Below are 20,247 nucleotides of genomic sequence, written 5' to 3' on the forward strand. Positions count from 1 at the left end.
AACACGAGCTCCTTGGTTTGTCTATACAGGGATTAACAAATTTATTAGACCCTTTGTACTAAAACAAATTACAAATATTTTAGAAATTTGACAAAAACCTTTTTAGTACGACAAAACATTTTTATTTATTAGGCAAATGCACTCAAACATTCAAAACAGAATTTTTTGTTCAGGAATGCAAGTAATTAACTGTAATTTGACATCTTTATCACAAAATAAAGTGCTCGTCTATTTTTTTCTGATTTTTATTTGTAAAATTGAACTGGAAAATGTGTTTAGTTATATTTATGCACCTATACATACTGGTGGATAAAAAGTTACAACAAACATATCAAAGATGATTTTGGGAATCACCAGTACTCTTCCTGATATTCTGGGGGGGGGGGGGTTCGTATCAAACAAATGTAAATATCAGACAAAGATAACACAAGTAAGCACAAAGTGCAGTTCCTAAATGCTTAGTGTGAAGTGGAAAAAAATCCAAACCTACATGGCCCTGTGTGAAAAGTGATTGCCCCCTAAACCTAATAACTGGTTGGCTCAGCCATAGAAGCAACAACTGCAATGAGTCTTTCACGTCGCTGTGGGGGAATTTTGGCCCACTTATCCTTGCAGAATTGTTCTAACTCAGACACACTGGAGGGTTTTCCACCATGAACTGCCTTTTTAAGGTCATCCACTCATGATCTTAAAATCGGATTCAGGTCAGGACTCTGACTGGGCCACTCCAAAGTCTTCATTTTGTTTTTCAGAGGCGGACTTACTGGTGTGTTTTGGATCATTGTCCTCTTGTAGAACCCAAGTGTGCTTCAGCTTGAGGTCACGGACACATGGCTGGATATATTTCTTCAGGATGTTTTGGTAGAAGGAAGTCATGGTTCCATTTATCACAACAAGTCTTCCAGTCCTGAGGCAGCAAAAAATCTGCAGACCATCACACAACTACTGCCATATTTTAATGTTGGCATGATGCTTCTTTTCGTTTGGTTTCCTGTTCTTCGTTTTCGTCTTGCAACTGTGCCATGGATGCCATTTTTGCTCAGTCTCTTTCTTATGCTTGAGTTATGAACTCAGACAAGTGAGGCCTGCAGTTCTTTGGATGTCGTTCTGTCTCTTGTGGTCTTTTGTAATCTCTTGTATGAGTTGTCGCTGTGCTCTTAGGGTAATCCCCCCACCTTCATTTAGAAACTGCATTTTGTGTTTGCTTGTGTTATCTTTGTCTAACACTTAAATTTGTTTGACAATCTGAAACATTTCAGTATGACAAACATACAAAAAAGAAAACCAAGAATGGGATAAAAGACTTTTCCACACCACTGTATAAACAGTGTGTAAAATAAGTGTTGAACATGTCACCAATTTTCTAAGTAAATACATTTCTAAAGGTGCTACTGACATGAAATTCCCACCATATGTCAGTAAAAACCTGTCCAATCCACACAAGAACATCAAACCACAGATGGTCATAAATTATGTGTAGTAATGGGAATGATAGAGGGGGAAAAGTGTTGTACATACTGAAAATAATTGAATGCTTTGTACAAAAGCCTTCGTTGGTGATTACAGCTTCAAGATGCTTCCTGTGTGGGGAAACTGAACAACACATGGTGAGAATTTCATAGCAATAGATCCGCTAGAAATATATTTACTTAGAAAATTAGTGAGGTGTTCAATACTTATTTTACCCTCTTTGTGTGTATATAGAAAGGGCCTGCAACCTTCATGATGTTCACATAAACTGTCATATATAAAACTCAAACAGATTGATTTCTTGGTAAATATTCAACATTTTTAATAACACTTTCTCACACTTGTTTAAACTTTAATTACAAACATCACAGTTTTAAGACTCTAACATCTGGACATGCTTACATGGACTCTCCATCAGTGCTGAAATGCTGCCAGAAGCTCCACCAACCTGTTTATGAGGGAAAGCCAATGTGAAGCAAGTTGGCTAAAAAGGAAACTATTCTGTAACTTTATATGTTTATCACTGGTCCGGCTCACTTCACATCAAAGTGGGCTGTATATGGCACACAATGTATGATTAGTTTAGGTGCCGGTCGAGGAGACGTCCTTGTCCCAGCGTCTATCAGAGCCACCAGAAACGCATGTAGATGATGAGTGTGATGAACACAGCCACAGCTACAGCCTTAGCATAGCCGGGGGAGGTGTTGACATCTTTGGCGTTGCTGCGACAACTTTTTGAAAAGCTGCTCAGGTTGCTGACTTTTTTGGCAATATCTGAGGGGATAAAATCGAAACATTGGGATGAACTGAACATCTCTGAATACATGTACATTGTAATTTGTAAATTGGAATAATAACAAATTGTCTACATAATTCTGAATAGAATCAGCACCTCCCATTTGATGGGATGTGTTACCAACGCCTGCTACACTTACCACAGAGAGGGTCTCTCTGCATGACTTCAGCAATATTTTCCGCCATTATTTTCTGAATATCTTCCAGCTCTTTTTTAGTACTTGCCAAGGTCTTCCGGAGTTTGATCGACACAGATGGCTTATTCACTTTTTGGATATATGTGTCTGGAACAAGATGTAAGATGCTATAAAAATGTTCATTTTATTTGTTTACAGGGATTAGCGCCATGTCTCTGTGTGATAAAAGATGTTGGACTTCAGTCTTACCAAACTCTATGAAAGAGTAGGGCCTGGATACTGTGGGTACTTTTTTTCCATACTGGACATAAAACTCTTTGCTGAGGTCTTCGAGGTATTCAAAAGCCATCGTTTTGGGAAAAGAAGCCTCGCAGAGGATAATGTAACACACACCCTGGGATATTAAAAAACTGAAACGAGGCCTAACCATTAGTTATATTTGACTCAAGTTAAACCTCACCAAAATTATCAACAAAATGTGTGATCTTACTGAAAGTTCTTGTCCCCGGTATCAAGGGTACAACGTTCTGGACTCTGAGCGTCCAGTTTACGGCACAGCTGCTTGGCCTGGCTCTGGTACAGCAGGAGGTCCCTTTCTGACTGACAAAGGCAGATAAAAACAGATTTGAGCTCATTCTTATCTCACTTAAAGTTAAAATGATTAGTCGTTTATGCATTCATCACCAAGTACCCACACAGTGTAAACAGTATAAAATTCAAGAAGCAATGCCTACAAACTCAGAAACTTTATTATACACCTTGCTAGTACCATGTTGGATCCTTTTACCTTTCAAACTGTTTTAATTCGTTATGGTGCAACGTCAGAAGGTGCCGGAAACTGTCCTCAGAGATTTTGGTCCAAGTTGACATGACAGCAACTCAGTTGGTTGCTCAACCATTATGTGACTCTTCTGTTGTATCACATCCCAAAGCTGCTCTATTGGATTAATATCTGATGTCATGTTCAAGAAACCAGTTTGATATGAAATGAGCTGGGGGACATGGTGTGTTATCCTGCTGGAAGCAGCCATCAGTAAATGTGCCAATAAAAGGGTGAATGCAGTTAGCAACAATGCTCAGGTGGTGTTTAAACGAATCAGAATCAATCAAGCTTTATTTGTCACAAGCAGGTTGCCGTGCAGTGAAAATGGGACCCCCCTCCCCTCCCCGACCTTACACACATAACATAGACATCACATGGGGTTACAAGTCGGAGATCGGTAGCGTTACAGAAAAGAACACTGAAATGTACACAACAACGGGAGGGTACAAGAGGAAAAAAAGAGACCTCCACTCATGCTGTGCTTCCATGGTAGGACAGCACGAGAACAGGAAACAAAAAAACTCCTCTGCACAAAAAAAAGCACATGAATGGCCACAGCACAACATTATGACAGACATGACAAGCCACAGGGTTGGGTAGGGGATAGGCGATGCTCAGCTGTGCCAATATTCTCAACATTACACCACCACCAGTAGAATAAACCACTGACACGAAGCAGGATAGATCTATGCCTGCATGTTTTTTATGCTAAATTCTGAGCCTACCATCTGAATGTTGCTGCAGAAACAAAGATTTATGAGACCAGACAACATTTTTCATCTTCTGTTGCATGACTTTGGGAAAGTTTTGTGTAAATTGTAGCCTCAGTTTCCTGTTCTTAGCTGGCAGAAGCAGCACCCAATGCGGTCTTCTGCTCCTGTAGCCTGTCTGCTTCAAGATATGATGTTTTGTGCATTCAGAGATGCTTTATTTCATACTATGAATTTGAAAAACTGTTATTTGAGTTTCTGTCGCCTTCCCTGTCAGCTTGAGCCAGTCTGATCATTATACTGCTCACTGGCTATTTTTCTCTTTCTCTGGTCATTCTTTATAATCCTCTCCCGTGTGGGGAAATCCCAACAAATAATCAGTTCCTACAATATTCAGAGCAGCCTGTCTGACAACAACAATCATTCAACATTCAAAGTCCCTTAAATCACCTTCCTTCCTCATTCTGATGCTCGGTTGTCATCTTAACCATGTCTAAATGCATAGAGTGCATTGAGTTGCTGTCATGTGTTTGGGTGATTAGATATTTACATTAATGAGCAGTTGAACACATGTACATAATACACTATCTGATGAGAGCATGTATACATTATTCTCATCAGAGAGTCGTTCACACGTGGAACCTGCAAAATGTCTGTGTGGAGGAAAACTGAGATACATTTCTTTTTCATGCTTTTCCTTTTAAAGCTTTTTGTGTGAAATTACAAAATATTTACAAAAATATTTGCTCTCATTCACTGGAAAATCACAGTCTGGTAGTCTCTCTATCTGGATTATTTGCATAATTAAACCTGATAATGGGGTACTTTATAAAGAGGTAACGGTGTGATCTGAACCAGCCTTGTTAATATTGCATCTGATTATTTCTTGTAATAAAATGATCCCCACAGTTACAGGCAGAGATAGACTCCTAAGTTTCGCATCATGTTATTAGCACATATTCCATCACATTAGTACTTTTGCAGGATTTTCTGGGACCAGAAAATCTTATATTCAGCTCAACTTTCAGTCGCTTCTCATTTGTAAAACATCTTACACCTAGTGCTGCTCAATAAATTACAACTTGAGCTGAAGCTGCAATAAACTCATGGATCATCCCCTAGAGCACCAAGTGTAAGAAACAAATCCTTTTCTAAGAGGAGTTTGGTGTGCAGGTATCTTCATACTGGGGTCCTCAGCCTTCATTCATACCTGTTCATCCTCCTGTACAGACGCAGCGAGCGGAAGTCCATCTGCCACACGAGTGATCATTGTCAGCAAAATCATGGTGTTTTAAGTTGAGGATCTGCCGTCAGCTAGGGGAGTTTATTATCCAGCCGGGAGAGCGTATTGACTGTCCGATGGAAATCGAGGGATGGCTCGTCTGCCTGCAGTGAGCTCTGCTGTCAGTCAGAGGCAGTGTGCAAAGTATGTGATACAACTGGTTTATCACCTGTACCGATGGTGGTCCATCACCCAGCAGCGGAGAAGAGAAAAAAGTTACACTGTGCACCAGTTATTATTGTTAGTTTTTATTGTTTAAATTCTATCTCTCTATCTACAGTTTCCTCACATTTCTTAAGAACACACAGTACACCATGCTGAGGCCAAGTTTCTAACTAATTGCTCTTTAGGAATCACCTTGTTGGTGCAAAAATACTATTTTATGTTTGTCAGTCTTGACAATCTTTGATATTTTTCACTGATTCATTTATTCATTATATTTCTTTGCAACAGGAAGCTGTAACAAAGTGCCTAAAGATATAATTTAAAGTTGGTTCCTTGGAAGCAAAATAAATACAAATGAGGAATGTCTCGAGAGTTTTGCACAGTACTGTAAACACATACCAAAGTACTCATAACTAATGACATCCTGCTACTGCAACAGGAAGTATATCAGGACGTTTTAAGTACTTTGGCACACATACAGACTCAGAAGGTGAAAGACCAACGTTGCTATCACAGCAGGCAAATAAACAGTAGATGAGACTATTTATAAATTCAAACAAATTAATGAAGCATATTAATCAAAAACATTTTCTGCAATAAAAAGAGGATATTTAAACGTCTCTACAACCGATTAACGAGGCCTTAATATTATGTTGGCACAAACTTACAACTTAGTCTAATTAAAGAACAGGAAACCAGAGGGTGATGCCACAGTGGCTGGCTGTATATCTTTTATATACAGTTTAAAAATGAACAGAGTCTTTGTTGTCTTTCTTCATTTACAGTCAGAGCTCAGTGATTTTCATAAAAGTAATCATAAAAAGCAGCTCAGCCTCGCTGGTCCGACTCGCTTTTTCTGTTTTTCTTGTTTGCTCTGAGTTTGTGTAAACACGAGCTGCTTGGTTTGTCTAAAGAGGGATTAACAAATTTATTAGACGCTCTGTACTAAAAACAAGAAAGCACAAATACTTTAGAAATTTGTTAATTGTTTAAACCAAGTTGCAAACTTGTATGTGATCAATTGAAATAGCAGTTAAAGTCTTTACAGTTCTGAAGAAATTTATTAGATGACCTGACCTAAAAATAAGAAAGTACAGTTTATGAATCTGTCAAAAACTTGTTTAAAATTAAACAGAGGAGAGAGAAATCAATCAACCACAACAATTAATCACAAAAGCACAGCTGGATTTTATCAGACTACCTCCAGAATTGGGAGTGAAGAAGATGGAACAACCTGCCCGAACTGATCGTAGTATCACCACGGGCGTGTTGTTCGTATGAGAGTGACCAACACAACCACACTGGCTGACACAGTTGGATTGATATCTGGGTAATTTGGAGGCCAAATCAACACGTCAAACTCACTGTTGTGCTTCTCAAATTCCTGCTTTGTGGCAGGGCGCATCATCCTGCTGAAAGAGGCCATAGCCATCAAGGAATGCTGTTTACATGAAGGGTGCACATGGTCTTCTACTTAAGAAGGTAGTACGTGTCAAAGTGACATCCACATGAATGACAGGTTTCCCAGCAGAGCATTGCCCAAAGCATCACACTGCCTCCACCAGCTTGCCTTCCTCCCATTGTGCATCATGCTGCCAGGTGTTCCCTGGTAAGTGATGCTCCTTTTATTCAGACACGGTTCTATCAGGACCAGCATGAACTTTTTGGGTAATTTGAGCTACAGTAGCATATCTGTTGGATTGGACCACAAGTGCATCAGTAACCCTGTCGCTGGTTCACCACCGGTCCTTCCTTGGATCACTTTTGATAGATACTAACCACTGCAGACCGAGAACACCTCACACCTGCTCATTTTTCCAGCTTTGAGGACAAAATGTTCACTAGCTCCCTAATATATCCCCACCCACTAACAGCTGCCACGATGAAGAGATAATCAGTGTTATTCACTTCACGTCAGCACTGAAGCCTTGAAGATTTTCACATAAATTGTGTCATATAAAGAAAAGTCAAGCAGATTGATTTCTTGATAAATATTTAACATTTTTAATAACACTTTCTCACGCTTGTGTAAACTTTGTAAACAAACATTCACATTTGATCACAGTTTTAAGACTCTAACCCCTGCACATGCTTACATGGATTCTCATCAGTGCTAACACGCTAACAGAATCTCCAACATCAGTGTGTAGAAACACGAACTCTTTCTGCTCTTAAAGGTCACCTGTCATGCTTGTTTTCTCTTGTATATATAACAGTGCAGATCTCTAATCTGGTCACCTCGGGCACACAGCTCTGCCTGTGAGCACAGACCCACCTGCTAATGAGCAGCAGCCAATGAGAAAAAAGTCAGCTAAAAAAGGTGAAGCTTGCATGAAATTTAATTGAGGCCCAGCGTAAGATCAAGAAGCTTCATTTGATCTTTGACTCATGCAAAACTGCTCTGAAGCTATAAATATGAAACCATAAATGAGCCTGATGGGTCCCCTTTAATGTTTCCAGTATGCACATTTACTATATATAAAAGCCTTTCTATCACACAAAAGCCCATTAAACATCCCAATAAAGACTTACAGCTCAGCTTCTATTGTATAACCCACGACTGAGTAAATCACAGAAAGAACGTCTACATTCAACACAGGTCCGTAAGACTGAAACAGTCTTTAAGACTGTTTCAAGGCACCCTGGTAATAACAGACTGTAACATGAGTTTAAGTGCTCTTCGAGGAGAAACTCCAGCTTCGTGTCGAAATCCTTGTCTGGACGTACATCAGAGCCACCAGAAACGCACGTAGAAGATGAGCGTGACAAACAACACTGCCACAGCCGCAAACTTAGCATAGGTGGAGCGAGTGTTGAGATATTTGGCATCCTTGTGGTACTTTTCTGCCATGTTGGAGAGATTGCTGGCTTTTGTGCAGATAGCTGAGAAACAAATAGGATGAAGGAAACATTAATTTTGTTCTGATTGGTAATTTTGATCAGAATCTCCCATTTGATGGCATGTGTTACCAACACTGGCTACACTTACCACAGAGAGAGTGTCTGCAGGACTTCATCAATATTTGCCACCATTATTTTCTGAATATCATCCAGTTCTTTTTTAGTACTTACCAGAAAGAGCTTCTCCTCTCTGCAGGACCTCCTCAATATTTCCAACCATAATTCTCTGGATGTCCTGCAGCTCTGTGTTAACACTGCTCAAGGTCCTCCGAGCTCTGCTGTCCACATATGACTTCTTAACTTTCTGGATGTAGGTGTCTGGAACAACATGTAGGATACTATAAAAATTTTCTTTCTTTTTGTAGAAAGTGAGTAGTGTCACTTATTTGTTTGCGATGCATCCAGAAAGTATTCACAGCACTTCCCTTATTCTAAATTTTGTCACATTACAGCCTTATTCCAAAATAGATTAAATTCATTTTCACCTCAAAATGACATAATAGCAAAGTGAAAAAAGATTGAAAGTCCTGAAAATTTGTAACAAATAAAACAATCTAAAAATAACACACATAAATATTTGCAGGCTTTGCAATGACTCCCAATTTTGAGCTCAGGCGCATCCTGTTTCCACTGACCATCTGTTAGATGTTTGTACACCTTGATTGGAGTTCACCTGTGGTAAAGTCAGGTCATTGGATATGATTTGGAAAAGCACACATCTTTCTATATAAGGTCCCACACTTGACAGTGCATGCAAGAACACAAACCAAGCCATGCCCAACTCCAAGGAGTTGTCTGTAGACCTCCAAGACAGGATTGTGTCGAGGTACAGATCTTGTGAAGGGTGCAGAAAAACAGATAGACAAAGCTCCAGCATTGCTCTGTGGGGAGGGGGGAATCTTCCAGAAGGACAACCATTTCTGCAGCACTCCAGAAATCAGGACAGATTGGTAGAGTGACCAGAGGGAAGCCACTCAGTAAAAGGCACATGACAGCCCACCTGGAGTTTGCCAAAATGCACCTGAAGGACTTTCAAACCTTGAGAAACATAATTCTCTGGTTTGGTGAAACAAACATTGAACTCTTTGGCCTGAATGCCAAGCATCATGTCTAAGCATCACCTGGCCAATACCATCGCTACAGATTGTCGCTGCTTTAAATTTCTGTTGCAGACTTTTTTCACTTTGCCATTGTGGGGTATTGTGTAAAGAATTCTGGGGTGAAAAATAAAGTTAATCTATTCTGGAATAAGGCTGTAACATGAAAAAATGTGGAACAAGTAAAGAGCTGTGAATACTTTTCAAATGTACTGTATTAAAGGATTTTTAACACCAGTCTCACCAAACTCTATGAAAGAGTAGGGCCTGGTTACTGTGGGTATTCTCCTTCCATACTGGTCATAAAACTCATTGCTGAGGTCTTCGAGGTATGCAAAAGCCATCTTTCTGGGAAAAGAAGCCTCGCAGAGGGACAGGTAGCATACACCCTGGGATATTAAAAGGCTGAAAATGAGGCCAAACCATTAATGATTTTATGACCTTTGTGATTCAAGTTAAAGCTCACCAAAATTATCTACAAAATGTTCTATGCTGAGTGATCTTACTGAAAGTTCATGTCCCCAGCCTCGAGGGTGCAGCGTTCTGGACTCTGAGCGTCCAGTTTACGGCACAGCTGCTTGGCCTGGCTCTGGTACTGCTGGAGATCTCTTTCTGACTGACAAAGACAGATAAAAACAGACTTAAGCTCATTCTTATTCATATTTAATTACTTTAGTCGTTTGGTCATTGCATATTACCCACACAGTGTAAACAATATGTTCAAAAGGTCATTCATTGATCTGTAGTTTCATTACAGAATCACATCCACAGAAAAGCCTGTAGCTGGATACAGAGAATTAAACCTAACAACCACTGGTGATGCGGCCTGCTCTCTGCAGTAATCAGGGGACTCAATTCAGGTTCACAGTTCAGGGATATTCAATTACTGTTTGGACCTTGTCCCTTTCCTCCCTATTACTTATGTGGATCCATGAGAATGTAGGAATTTAGTTATTGTCCTGTTCTGTCGCTGTAGTCAATGTTCACACGTGCTCACGTCCAAACATTCAACAACTTGCTGAATGTTTGTTCACAGTATTGCAGCTTCACCAATGTTCATAAGTTGTCTATTGCCATAGAGTGGAGATTTCGTTTTCTCCTTAAGTAAAGCACGCTAAAGACAGAAAGAGTTTGCATTTGTGCACTTTATACTGCGTAATCCATGCCATCTTATATTGTTGCTTTGGTTTGCTGTTTTTGGCTGACAGGAGTGGTACCTAGTGGGGTCTTCTGCTGCTGTAACCTTTTTGCTTCAAAGTTTGACGTGTTGCACGTTCAGGGACGCTCTTCTGCATAACATGATTGTATTAATTATACTGTTGCCTTACCGTCAGCTTGAACCAGTCTGGACATTCTAACAGTCACTGGATATTTTATGTTTCTCTTTTAATTTCTTGTTTTAAAACCTAGAGATAGTTGTGTGGAGAAATCTCAGTAGATCAGCAGGTTTTTAAAATCCTCAGACCACCCCGTCTGGCACTCCCACGCCACGTTAAAAGTTACTTAAATCACTTTTTTTCCTCCTGCATTTGATGTTCGGTTTTTAAATACAGCTATTAAATAAAGTATCACTTTAAAGTTCAGATCCCCACAGTTGCATACAGAATAGTCCACCACATTAAAATCTAAACTAACAGGTTTCACAGTTAAATTTAAAAAGACATGACATTAGCACTTTGTAGACATTTTTCTGTCGACTGGGACCAGAACAAACTGCTCTTATGTTCAACTCAACTTTCAGTTGTTTGTATAAAATACGATACACTCAGTGTTCCTCAATAATTACAACTTTAGCTAAAGCTGAAATAAAATCGCGACATTATCTTCTAGAGCACCAAGCGTGTAAAAAAAAGCACACTATTATTGTTTAAAGAACAGTTTGATGTGCAGGTATCTCCATACGAGGGGCTCAGCTTTCATTCATACCTGTTCATCCTCCTGTACAGACGCAGCGAGCGGAAGTCCGTCTGCCACACGAGCAACCATTGTCAGTAAAATCATGGTGTTTGAGGTCGGGGATCTGCTGTCAACTGGAGAGAGTCAACTTTATAACTTTGTACGTCTTTTTTGCCTGTTCGATAACGCAGGATAAACGCTAAATGCGTTGGACGGAAGCTTACGGTGCGCCCGCGAAATAGGTCCGACTGGCAACCGGCAACATTCACAAGACCGCCCTACCCGGAGTCGTCATTTTTCAGTCGCGTAGAGGTATGCTGTGGTTCCTGGGACGCTAACTGGGTTTCTTTGTGTGTATTTCCCCTGAAAAACAAGCCCGCATGAGCCGTGTTTTGAGTCGCCGGTGTATCCCCTGCCGAGCAGGCGCTGTTGGGTCACTCTGAGCGGGTATGGGGTCACGAGCTCCAGCAGCGCGTGCAGTAGACAGCTGGCAGACGGAGCGCCTGCACCTCCACTGCTGATGCCCGTGTGTGCTGGGCTCAGACATGCAGATGCGGTCTGGCTGGCTTCTCCGTCTAGACTGAAGTCTCCCTGAACTAAAAAAAAAAAAAAACAGAGAAGCATGGACACACCAGAGAGGTAATCTAGCTCCGAGAGCGCAGCACTTACAATCTCATTTTTTGCTTTATTTTTATTTTATCTGTCTGAGGTCGTTTTCCTGTTGGCCGTGGAATCGTAGGTCCCCCCCCCCTATTTGTATAAGTCCCCTGGATGAGAAGATTGTGGCTATTCTGCGGCTTTAAAAGCAGTTCTTCTCTATTTGCTTGTCTACAACTAAATGTGTCGCGAGGAGATGTCGCTTTTTAATTTTTTTTATTGTATTTATTTATTTATTTATTTTTATCTGTGTAAATGTGCAAATTAAAGCCAGTCGTAAGAAGGCTTGTTTAGGGTGCGGGAACAGCTGAGTCCCCTACAGCTGGACCCCGCAGGATCATTCATAACATAAGGGGATGAAGCACTTTGTATTTTCCAGAGCCTAATGCAAAGCACTTAGCGTGCGATCAAGTGATTAGGTGTAACAGACTGTTAGCCATATTTCTGTGGCTCCTATAGCCCGGTGTAACGGTGAGGATGGGAACATTTGTGCGCAGTCGCTTTAATCCTCTGAGCGCCACAGAAAGCCCCCATTCGCTAATAAAAATGACCCGGCGGCTTGGCACAGTGGCATCCCAACACCCTGAATGGCCTTATTGTTGCGGTGCAGCTGGCACCGCCGTGCGCACGCTGTGGCTGCCAGAGCGACGTGTGCGTGATTCATAACCAGGAGAAACCATCCATTATACTGTCTCTGGTAGAATAGTTGAAGATGCCCGCGTGTTTTAATTCTAGGGTGGGGCGCTTCATGACTAATTGATTATGGAAACAGTGATTCTCATGGCTGGAGTTCGGGGACATTAAGGCTAGTTTGCATTTCTTTCCTGTGCACTGATCGTGATCCCCAGAGACAAAATCTTCAGTTTCCCCCCTCCTGTGTGATCCCTTCGCCTTATCTAAGTATGGGTCGTCACTTCCTCATAACTGTCCTCCGCTACCCCAGGTGTGCCTGTCATGCTCGGGGCTGAGGTAAAGAGCAGCTGAGGAGAAGAAGGAGATGGGCTGCACTTCGGCCAAGCAGGTGTCTGCCGTGCCCAACGGTGAGGAGGAGCAAAATAAAGCCTACAGCAACGGAGACCTCCTGTCTGGTGAGTCTGTCTATGCAAAAATTACCTTTACATTCATATTTCTCACATACCTGTTCAGGTACTTTCTGAAAATACTGTAATTTCTAAGATGACTTTAGGTCTGTTAGGAATAATAATAAGACTGTCAGCGAATGTGCCACAACATTTTACTAACAGATCTGTAAAATGTGAAAAATACATGCTATTAAGGGTTATTATAGTAACAATTTTTTTAAATGAAATGCTTAAAAGAAATAAAGATGAACTACCTTTAAGTTTATCCTTTATTGACACAGCAAGCATGAGGAAGCTTTGCCACATTTTCTGAGATTCAGGATGTTTACCTGACTGGGAGTCTTGTGTTTGTATTGTAATGTGTTCTGAACTTTAGTATGTGGCACTGACAAACAGCAGTTTGGTACAATAATAATGTAACAATAACTTAACAACAACAACAACAACACATTTATATAACAATGTCACAAGGTGCTTCAAATAAAAAGTTTAAAACAAAATCAGAGAACTAGTTAAAAACATGAAATAAAAAGGCAAGGCTAATATGAACATACTAGAGGGGGCTAACAACATTTATTAAACATTTTCAATTAAAACATTTTAAGAGGTTTTAAAGCAAATTAAGACATTTCCATTCTCATCTCAGACAGCAGACTGTTCCACACTTGGCAGCAGCCCTCTGTTCTTTATTTATTAGTTGAGGCCTTGGAATAACCAGCAGAGCCGCATTCACCGATCTAAGTAAACACTCAGGCACATAAGTGGTTAATATGTTTCTGATGTACTTTGGAGCAAAGCCATTTAAAGCTTTAAAAGTTATAAGTAAAATTTTAAAGTCAGTATGACTTTGAAAAGGCAGCCCAGCTCCAGAGTGATGTGTTCCCATTTCTTGCTTCCTGTTACGATCTGAGCAACACCGTTCTGCCTCATCTGGAGTCAGTGAAGTGAGCGCTAAATGATGGCACTGTAAAGAGCCTTGTAATAATTAATGCAAGAAAACAAATGCATGTGTAGGTAGCAGATTTTTTTCACATCAAAGCTGCCATTGTTAGCTTTAAAAAGAACATAGACAACTAGTATATGATATAATTAATGCAGATGAATAGATTTTTAAGTCTGATGGGTTATTGTACAGCAGGAAGACATAGACCTGTGTGTCATTTGCATATCAGAGTTAATGACTCTGTCACTGTGAACGATCAGGCTGAGAGGAAGCGCGTTCCTTTAAAAAAAGACGTGGGCTAAGGACCGAGCCCTGAGGAACGCCACAGTTAAAATCAGTCACAGAGGCATCTACATGTAAATGCGCCTCAATAACAGTTTTTGTTGACCTGGGTTCCACAGGAGGTCTCGTCTGAGCTCCTCGTCCATGTAGACATGATTACATCACATCGCTCCTGCTGAATCCCCCCCCCCCCCCCCCCCCCCCCAGTTATAGCACTGCAAACGTGGCCAGCAACAATACCCGGATAGGCTGTGGCATCCAAACTATGGCTGAGTGGGTTTTTAAGGAGCTCAAAATACGCCAAGAAAACATTCTCCACTTCATTACCCCACCAGCAGCAGCCTTTACACAAGGCAGGCCTGGTCCACTGATTCATGCTGTTGACACCAAATTGTGACCCTCCAATCTGAAGACTCAGCAGAAATCAAGATTAAACAGAGCTGTAATGGTGTCTGTGCCTGCTGCAGTTTTCACAGTAAATATTGGTTATCTGAGATTCTGTAGCCATTCAATCACAGTCTGGCCATTGTCCTTTAATCACTCTCATCAATGGAGAGTGATTAAAAGCTGGAGCGCATGGAGGATGCGCAGTGCAGGACAGCTGCTCATTGGATGGGTTTTTAATTTTCCAAAGCATGCTGGGTAAACAAAGACTTGTGTTGAAAATCCTCGAAGATCAGCCGTTTCAGAAATACAAGCCAGTCCATCTGGCACTTACAAAAATACAGCGTTTGTGAAATAAGTGAAGTGATCTGCATCAGCACGAGCTAATGTATTACACTGCAGCCACACGATCCGGCTGATTGGGTAATTACATCAAGAAGCAGGTGTACAGCTTTTCCTAATAAAAGGTGTATTGGTTATATTAAGGTATATATAAGTAAAGGTACAAAACATGTCACATCTGTTTTTGTAACAGTCTAAATTAAAAAATTTAAATAAAGAAGTTAGTCAAACCTGTAGTCAGGTAGCTGTATGAAACCTGTAACACGCAGGTTATCGTCTTACATCTGAATTAATGTGATTGCTTCTATAGATGAACAGTAACAGTCTATGTGCCATATCTATATTTTCATTTCTTCTTTTCCAAATGTGCAGCGTGGGAGAGGTTGAGAAGAGGGGGACTGCTCATGTGTGAGGCAGAAAATGGAGAGGAGAATCAGGCTAACAGCTCGTGTGTTTGCAGCTTGCCAGCCATTGTTAAAAGAGGATTTAGTCTAGAGTGTGAGAATTCAACCACATAATTACTTTACCAAGTACTGAACTGTGAGAACTATTAACCTCGGAGGATTGTGGTGATCGGAGCGGCCATGAGTGGGTCATCCTCTGCGTGCCTGCTGTCTGCTGCTGCTGTTGCGTATTAATCAGAGATGTGCTCCTCTGTCTCCCACTCTGTCACAGATGAGTACAAGATGAAAGGAGTGGAGAAAGTCAAGTACATCAGCGGAGAAGAGGCGGGAGAGGACGGCCAGGAAAGCACGGTGCGTGGTTTTTCTTTTGTCCTCTGTGTTTTTTATTTTGTCTTTAGTGGAGTATTTAATGGCGGCTTGTAAAAACACAGTCAGTTTGTTCGGGGTAAGTTGTGACGCGAACCTCAGGATCACACGAACTCAGCTGAGGCTTTAGAGCACCGTGCAGCATCGATTTGCATGTTAATGAGGAACTACTGTAACCCAATAATGCAGGAGGACAGAGGAGCTTCCATATATACTTGGCACCGATTATATAAAAGTGATACTTTTGGATAGAAAGTGTTTTTTGTTACATTTTTTCATTATTTGACAGGCGATATGGACATTATGAAAATTTCTTAATACAAAATAAATAAATGAAAATCAACATTAAACTGAATGAGCTGATATTTTAATTTAAATTTACTTCTGCCTTTGTAGTAATCTCCCTATTTATCTTTTTATGTTAACTTCCTTATTACTCCCATTCTTTTTATGATTTTAAATGCATTTATTTCTGAGTTATGTAACCCTTTTCATTTTCTTTCGCTTTCCTAAAATACATTTATTTCTGTTTTTCTTTATGCATTTTTGCTCCATAATGTAAATGACAAGGCTACGTGTCACTTTGTTAACCTTTCACCCAGTTTTACAGTCATCCTTTGTTCCCACAACACTAACCACTCAGATGATCACAAGAACTGAGATACTGTATCTAGCCAACAGAGGAAAAACTGCATATATAAATAGGTATAATACAGTGGCCCTCATAGGTCAAGCGCACAGCAACTTAAGAAAACATCTGCAAATAGAAAAATGCTTCCAAAGCACACAAAACACAATGGAAATAGCAAAACTGCAGCAAAAGCTAAACAAGTGATAAAAATAACAAAAAATGGAAGTATTTCTGGGAACAGATGGACCAGCTGTGGAAGTGGTGAACACTTCTGGTATGTTTTGGGGGATTGAAATATATTTATTTAGTTATTGGTGGCGCTTTATTCTGTTTGCTGGTGTTTTCTTAAGTGTCAATGCGTTTGACCTTTCAGGGCTACCATAGTAGGTAAAGGAAAGTTACAAATCTGAAAGCAATAGCATAAAATTAATAAAAATGCAAACAAAAACAAAAGCAAACATTTATTTTCAGTTTCCTTCTATTGCTTTTAAGTGCATAATAATTTCATTGTTGAGTCAGTCATTTTTACATTTTAGCACACTGGGATCTCCATAATTCAAAAATGATTTAGTTTTGCATTTCTGTGTTTTTCAGGCTTCTTTATAAAAGAGCAGAGGTGAGCATTTGATGGTGTTGTTCACTGTCCTCAATCATTTATCTGTGTGTTTGATACTGCAGGAAGTAAGTGCTCTCCTTGATAAAGCTCCGCACGGAGATGAAACAGGATCAAATGGAAATGGAAAAATTCTGTAAGTGACTGACTAATGGTTTTATTTGTGCTATCATGCTGTCAGCCTCTAACCTGGTCTCCTTCCCTCCTCGCAGGAGCATCCACTCCTCGGAAAGTCAGCAAGAATTCTTCCGGATGTTAGATGAAAAAATTGAAAAGGTAAAGAATGACAAACCTTTACTGGAGATCTATTTATGTTTTTGTGTCTTTGTAAGGAAAAAACAGGTTAAATAACATAATGGAAGTTAATCCTATTGGTGCTGCAAATCTGTAGCAAGTGAGGACACAGCAGACGAGATAATGATACTGCAAAACAATCTCAATCTGTCACGTCCACTCTATTCTCCCACTGTGGTTATTTAAAGGGATATTGGCTGTGCTGCCAGATCCTGAAATATTATACCACTGTGTGCCACAGAGCTCAAAAATACTTTAAAAACCTATACGAGAACATTTACGTCACTCTTTTGCAAAAGAACTGTGGTTTATTTTGAGATTATCCCACTGTCCTGCTGCTGGAAAAACTCATAGAGACCAAAATAACTGTTAATGTGTAGCTGAAAGTCGTCATAAACGCCTGCTTCAGTAAGATTTTCCAAAATGTAAAGAGGCCTCTTTAAGTGCGTGCCTGAATTTCCGCTGCTTGACTCCATTTAAGCTGAAAAAAGTCATTTCCTTTCATTCATGTTTGACTGAGACCTTGCTGCAAATATTTCAACAAAATGCTGCGTTATCTTTGCACGGTGGGGCTGCAAAATAATTTAGCATTCCTCCTTGTCAACACATGCACAAATGAACCGATTAGTTGTGTGCATTAGTCATTTTTTTGCAGACTGAAAGCATAACTTTGTGGTGACTGAGTCAGACTCTAGGGAATTTGCAGTGGCATTGTTGTTACTCCAAAACTTTGTTGCTTGTTGCTAAACACTTAATTGGCTGAAAAAGCTGAGAGGAGACAGCAGCTCATACTCATAACACTAGAAAGCTAGAACAAGAAAACTAATTAAAAGGCATTGGCTTTCACATTTTTTATACCTTAAAGCAGAGGTGTCCACCTCCAGGCTTCAAGTACCAGTGTCCTGCAGGTTTTAGATATCACCCTGGGTCAACACACCTAAATCACATGATTAGTTCATCACCAGGCCTCTGGAGAACTTCAAGACATGTTCAGGAGGTAATTTAGCCATTTAAATCAGCTGTGTTGGATCAAGGACACATCTAAAACCTGCAGGACACTGGCCCTTGAGGCTTGGAGTTGGACATCCCTGCCTTAAAGCATGCTGGTAAATACCCATAACTAACTGGGAGCTTTTATTTTGAAAAGCAGTGACTCTTAAGATGTAAACTACATGGTTTTATTTTGAAAATACCGTAGTGTCAAAGCATCTTGATGTCTAAAGAGTAATTGGATGTTTTATGGTGAAAAGAAAAAAAATGTGACTTTAAAGCACTTTATTAGATTTTATTTATTTTTTAAAATCAGATTTCATCCTAACAGAGGTGCTTTCTGCTGCCCCCCTTGTATTTCAAGGGGTTGCCACACTGGATGAATGTGCATATTAATTTGGAACAGACGTTACCAGATGCCCCTGGGACCGGCCTAGGAGTGCATTAGCTTGCGACCACTAAGGCTGGACGTGTTTCTCGATCTTTGCATGTAAGGTGAATGTGTTTACCACTACAGCTCTGAGCCACCAGCTGTGGGCACCTTGGTATTTTCCCATATATATAAGTGAGGGGTTCTGTCATTTCCACAGCTGGTCCATCATGTTATTGTCTCCCCAAAATCTCACAAATACAGTTTGTGAGATTTTGGGTGTTTTTTCTACTTCCCTTGTGCATTTTACATTTGCCCCACCACGATACATGTCGGTTTACACAAAATGTTATAACTGTAAAACTAGTTGTATCTGGCTAATACCTGAATACTCTGCGCGTGTGTCGTATCCAGGGCCGGGATTACTGCTCAGAAGAGGAGGATATGACATAACCCGGTTGTCACAAATCCACACGTCCCAGTATGAGAAACTGTCCAGCATTATGGATAGACTGTGTCCCAGAGGACTCTTTGATGTATGTGCACGCCCGAGAAGGAAGGAGTATTGAAACTAGCACTTTTTTCTTTTTGCCCTCCTGCCACTACCCACTCGTCTGACCAAGTTCCAGAAAGATCATGACAGAAATCAGCGCCGTGGTTCTCCCAAGAGTGACATGAGATTTGAAGCCATTACAGGGTAACGGAGGATCTAACACTTTTCTTTCCTTGCTGGAATTTCTCAGTATAAATAGCTGTCACCGAGACTTACTATACACATGTGAAAGACGCAGGCTGCTGTCAGTGTGAATTTCCGGCAACAGGAACAACCACTGCTCTTGTGGACACTGACTCAAATAGAAAATAATGCCCTTGCATCGTTTAATCCTTGAAAGCCTCTGCGACAAGTCAACGGGTTGGAAACTTCCTGCATTCCAAGACGCAGTACAGACCTCTTTTCTACAGTATGTTGGCCACTCCAGTGTTTGTCTGCTCATATTTGTTTCTGTTCTGATGTAGAGTATTTATGTTGAATAAGGCTCAGGGTTGAAGTGTTGTAATCTTTGTCTCATGTAGTTAAGTCTTTCCCCTCATTAGAACACTGTTACACCATTAAAAGACGCACACACACACGCTGTCACACATGGGTTACAGATAGAGCCCTCTCTAGTGTCTGATTCATATAAGCCTAAGAGGTGAACACCACAACTTCACACAAGTCTCATTATGTATCTAATTCACCGGTGTTATGTTGTTGTGTTCGGTTTCTTTGTTTTGGGGTTTTTTTTTTTTTGTTTTCTAGGAAAAATAAAAGTGATTTAAGTAATTTATTCCCATTGTTGTGTTGTTTTTAAAACAACCTGATGGCGATAGCCATGATGAATTATTTTACGCGATGTATTCATTACCACATTACTATGTCAACCACTTGTAGTAAATACAACCGTACTATAAAAGTGCACTGTAACTAGTGAAAACACTGGAATTGGGAGATACAATCATTTGTAGACAGCTCTTTGAGATGGACTCAGTGTTGAGAGTTATTGCAGTATATAGGAGCATCAGTACTTCTCTGTAAAACCATTTTCATCCACTCGTCTTTACAACATTGCTTC

The 20,247-nt window shown here is 40.4% G+C and overlaps 3 protein-coding genes across 5 annotated transcripts; 1 reads left to right on the forward strand and 2 right to left on the reverse strand.

Annotated features, from left to right (window-relative positions):
• Window positions 1–1,868: 1,868 nt before the first annotated feature.
• LOC146648411 (vesicle-trafficking protein SEC22b-B-like) lies at window positions 1,869–5,379 on the reverse strand. 2 transcript variants are annotated; one of them, XM_085388714.1, is made up of 5 exons: window positions 5,146–5,379; window positions 2,893–3,002; window positions 2,652–2,812; window positions 2,406–2,549; window positions 1,869–2,244 (listed from the first exon to the last, which is right to left on the reverse strand). In XM_085388714.1, the coding sequence occupies exons 1-5, from the start codon at window positions 5,218–5,220 to the stop codon at window positions 2,093–2,095; spliced, it is 642 nt and encodes a 213-aa protein (XP_085244840.1). In that variant the 5' UTR covers window positions 5,221–5,379; the 3' UTR covers window positions 1,869–2,092. The 2 variants fall into 2 exon arrangements, with proteins under 2 accessions (XP_085244840.1, XP_085244841.1); XM_085388715.1 differs by having other exon boundaries at window positions 1,869–2,229; window positions 2,391–2,549.
• Window positions 5,380–7,362: 1,983 nt separating this feature from the next.
• Window positions 7,363–11,537, reverse strand: LOC146648412 (vesicle-trafficking protein SEC22b-like). The gene is made up of 5 exons (XM_085388713.1): window positions 11,307–11,537; window positions 9,887–9,996; window positions 9,625–9,785; window positions 8,455–8,601; window positions 7,363–8,265 (listed from the first exon to the last, which is right to left on the reverse strand). Exons 1-5 carry the CDS (start codon window positions 11,379–11,381, stop codon window positions 8,111–8,113), a joined length of 648 nt encoding a protein of 215 aa, XP_085244839.1. The 5' UTR covers window positions 11,382–11,537; the 3' UTR covers window positions 7,363–8,110.
• A 30-nt stretch (window positions 11,538–11,567) lies between these two features.
• LOC146648413 (uncharacterized protein C1orf21 homolog) lies at window positions 11,568–19,962 on the forward strand. 2 transcript variants are annotated; one of them, XM_085388716.1, is made up of 6 exons: window positions 11,568–11,915; window positions 12,877–13,021; window positions 15,642–15,721; window positions 17,046–17,116; window positions 17,193–17,256; window positions 18,596–19,020. In XM_085388716.1, exons 2-6 carry the CDS (start codon window positions 12,931–12,933, stop codon window positions 18,710–18,712), a joined length of 423 nt encoding a protein of 140 aa, XP_085244842.1. In that variant the 5' UTR covers window positions 11,568–11,915; window positions 12,877–12,930; the 3' UTR covers window positions 18,713–19,020. The 2 variants fall into 2 exon arrangements, with proteins under 2 accessions (XP_085244842.1, XP_085244843.1); XM_085388717.1 differs by lacking the exon at window positions 18,596–19,020 and adding an exon at window positions 19,049–19,962 and having other exon boundaries at window positions 11,573–11,915.
• The last annotated feature ends 285 nt before the right edge of the window (window positions 19,963–20,247 follow it).

This window comes from Rhamphochromis longiceps, linkage group LG18 (genome assembly GCF_057381845.1).
Source record: "Rhamphochromis longiceps isolate RC_006_pf linkage group LG18, R_longiceps_female_GT1.1, whole genome shotgun sequence".
NCBI lineage: Eukaryota > Metazoa > Chordata > Actinopteri > Cichliformes > Cichlidae > Rhamphochromis > Rhamphochromis longiceps.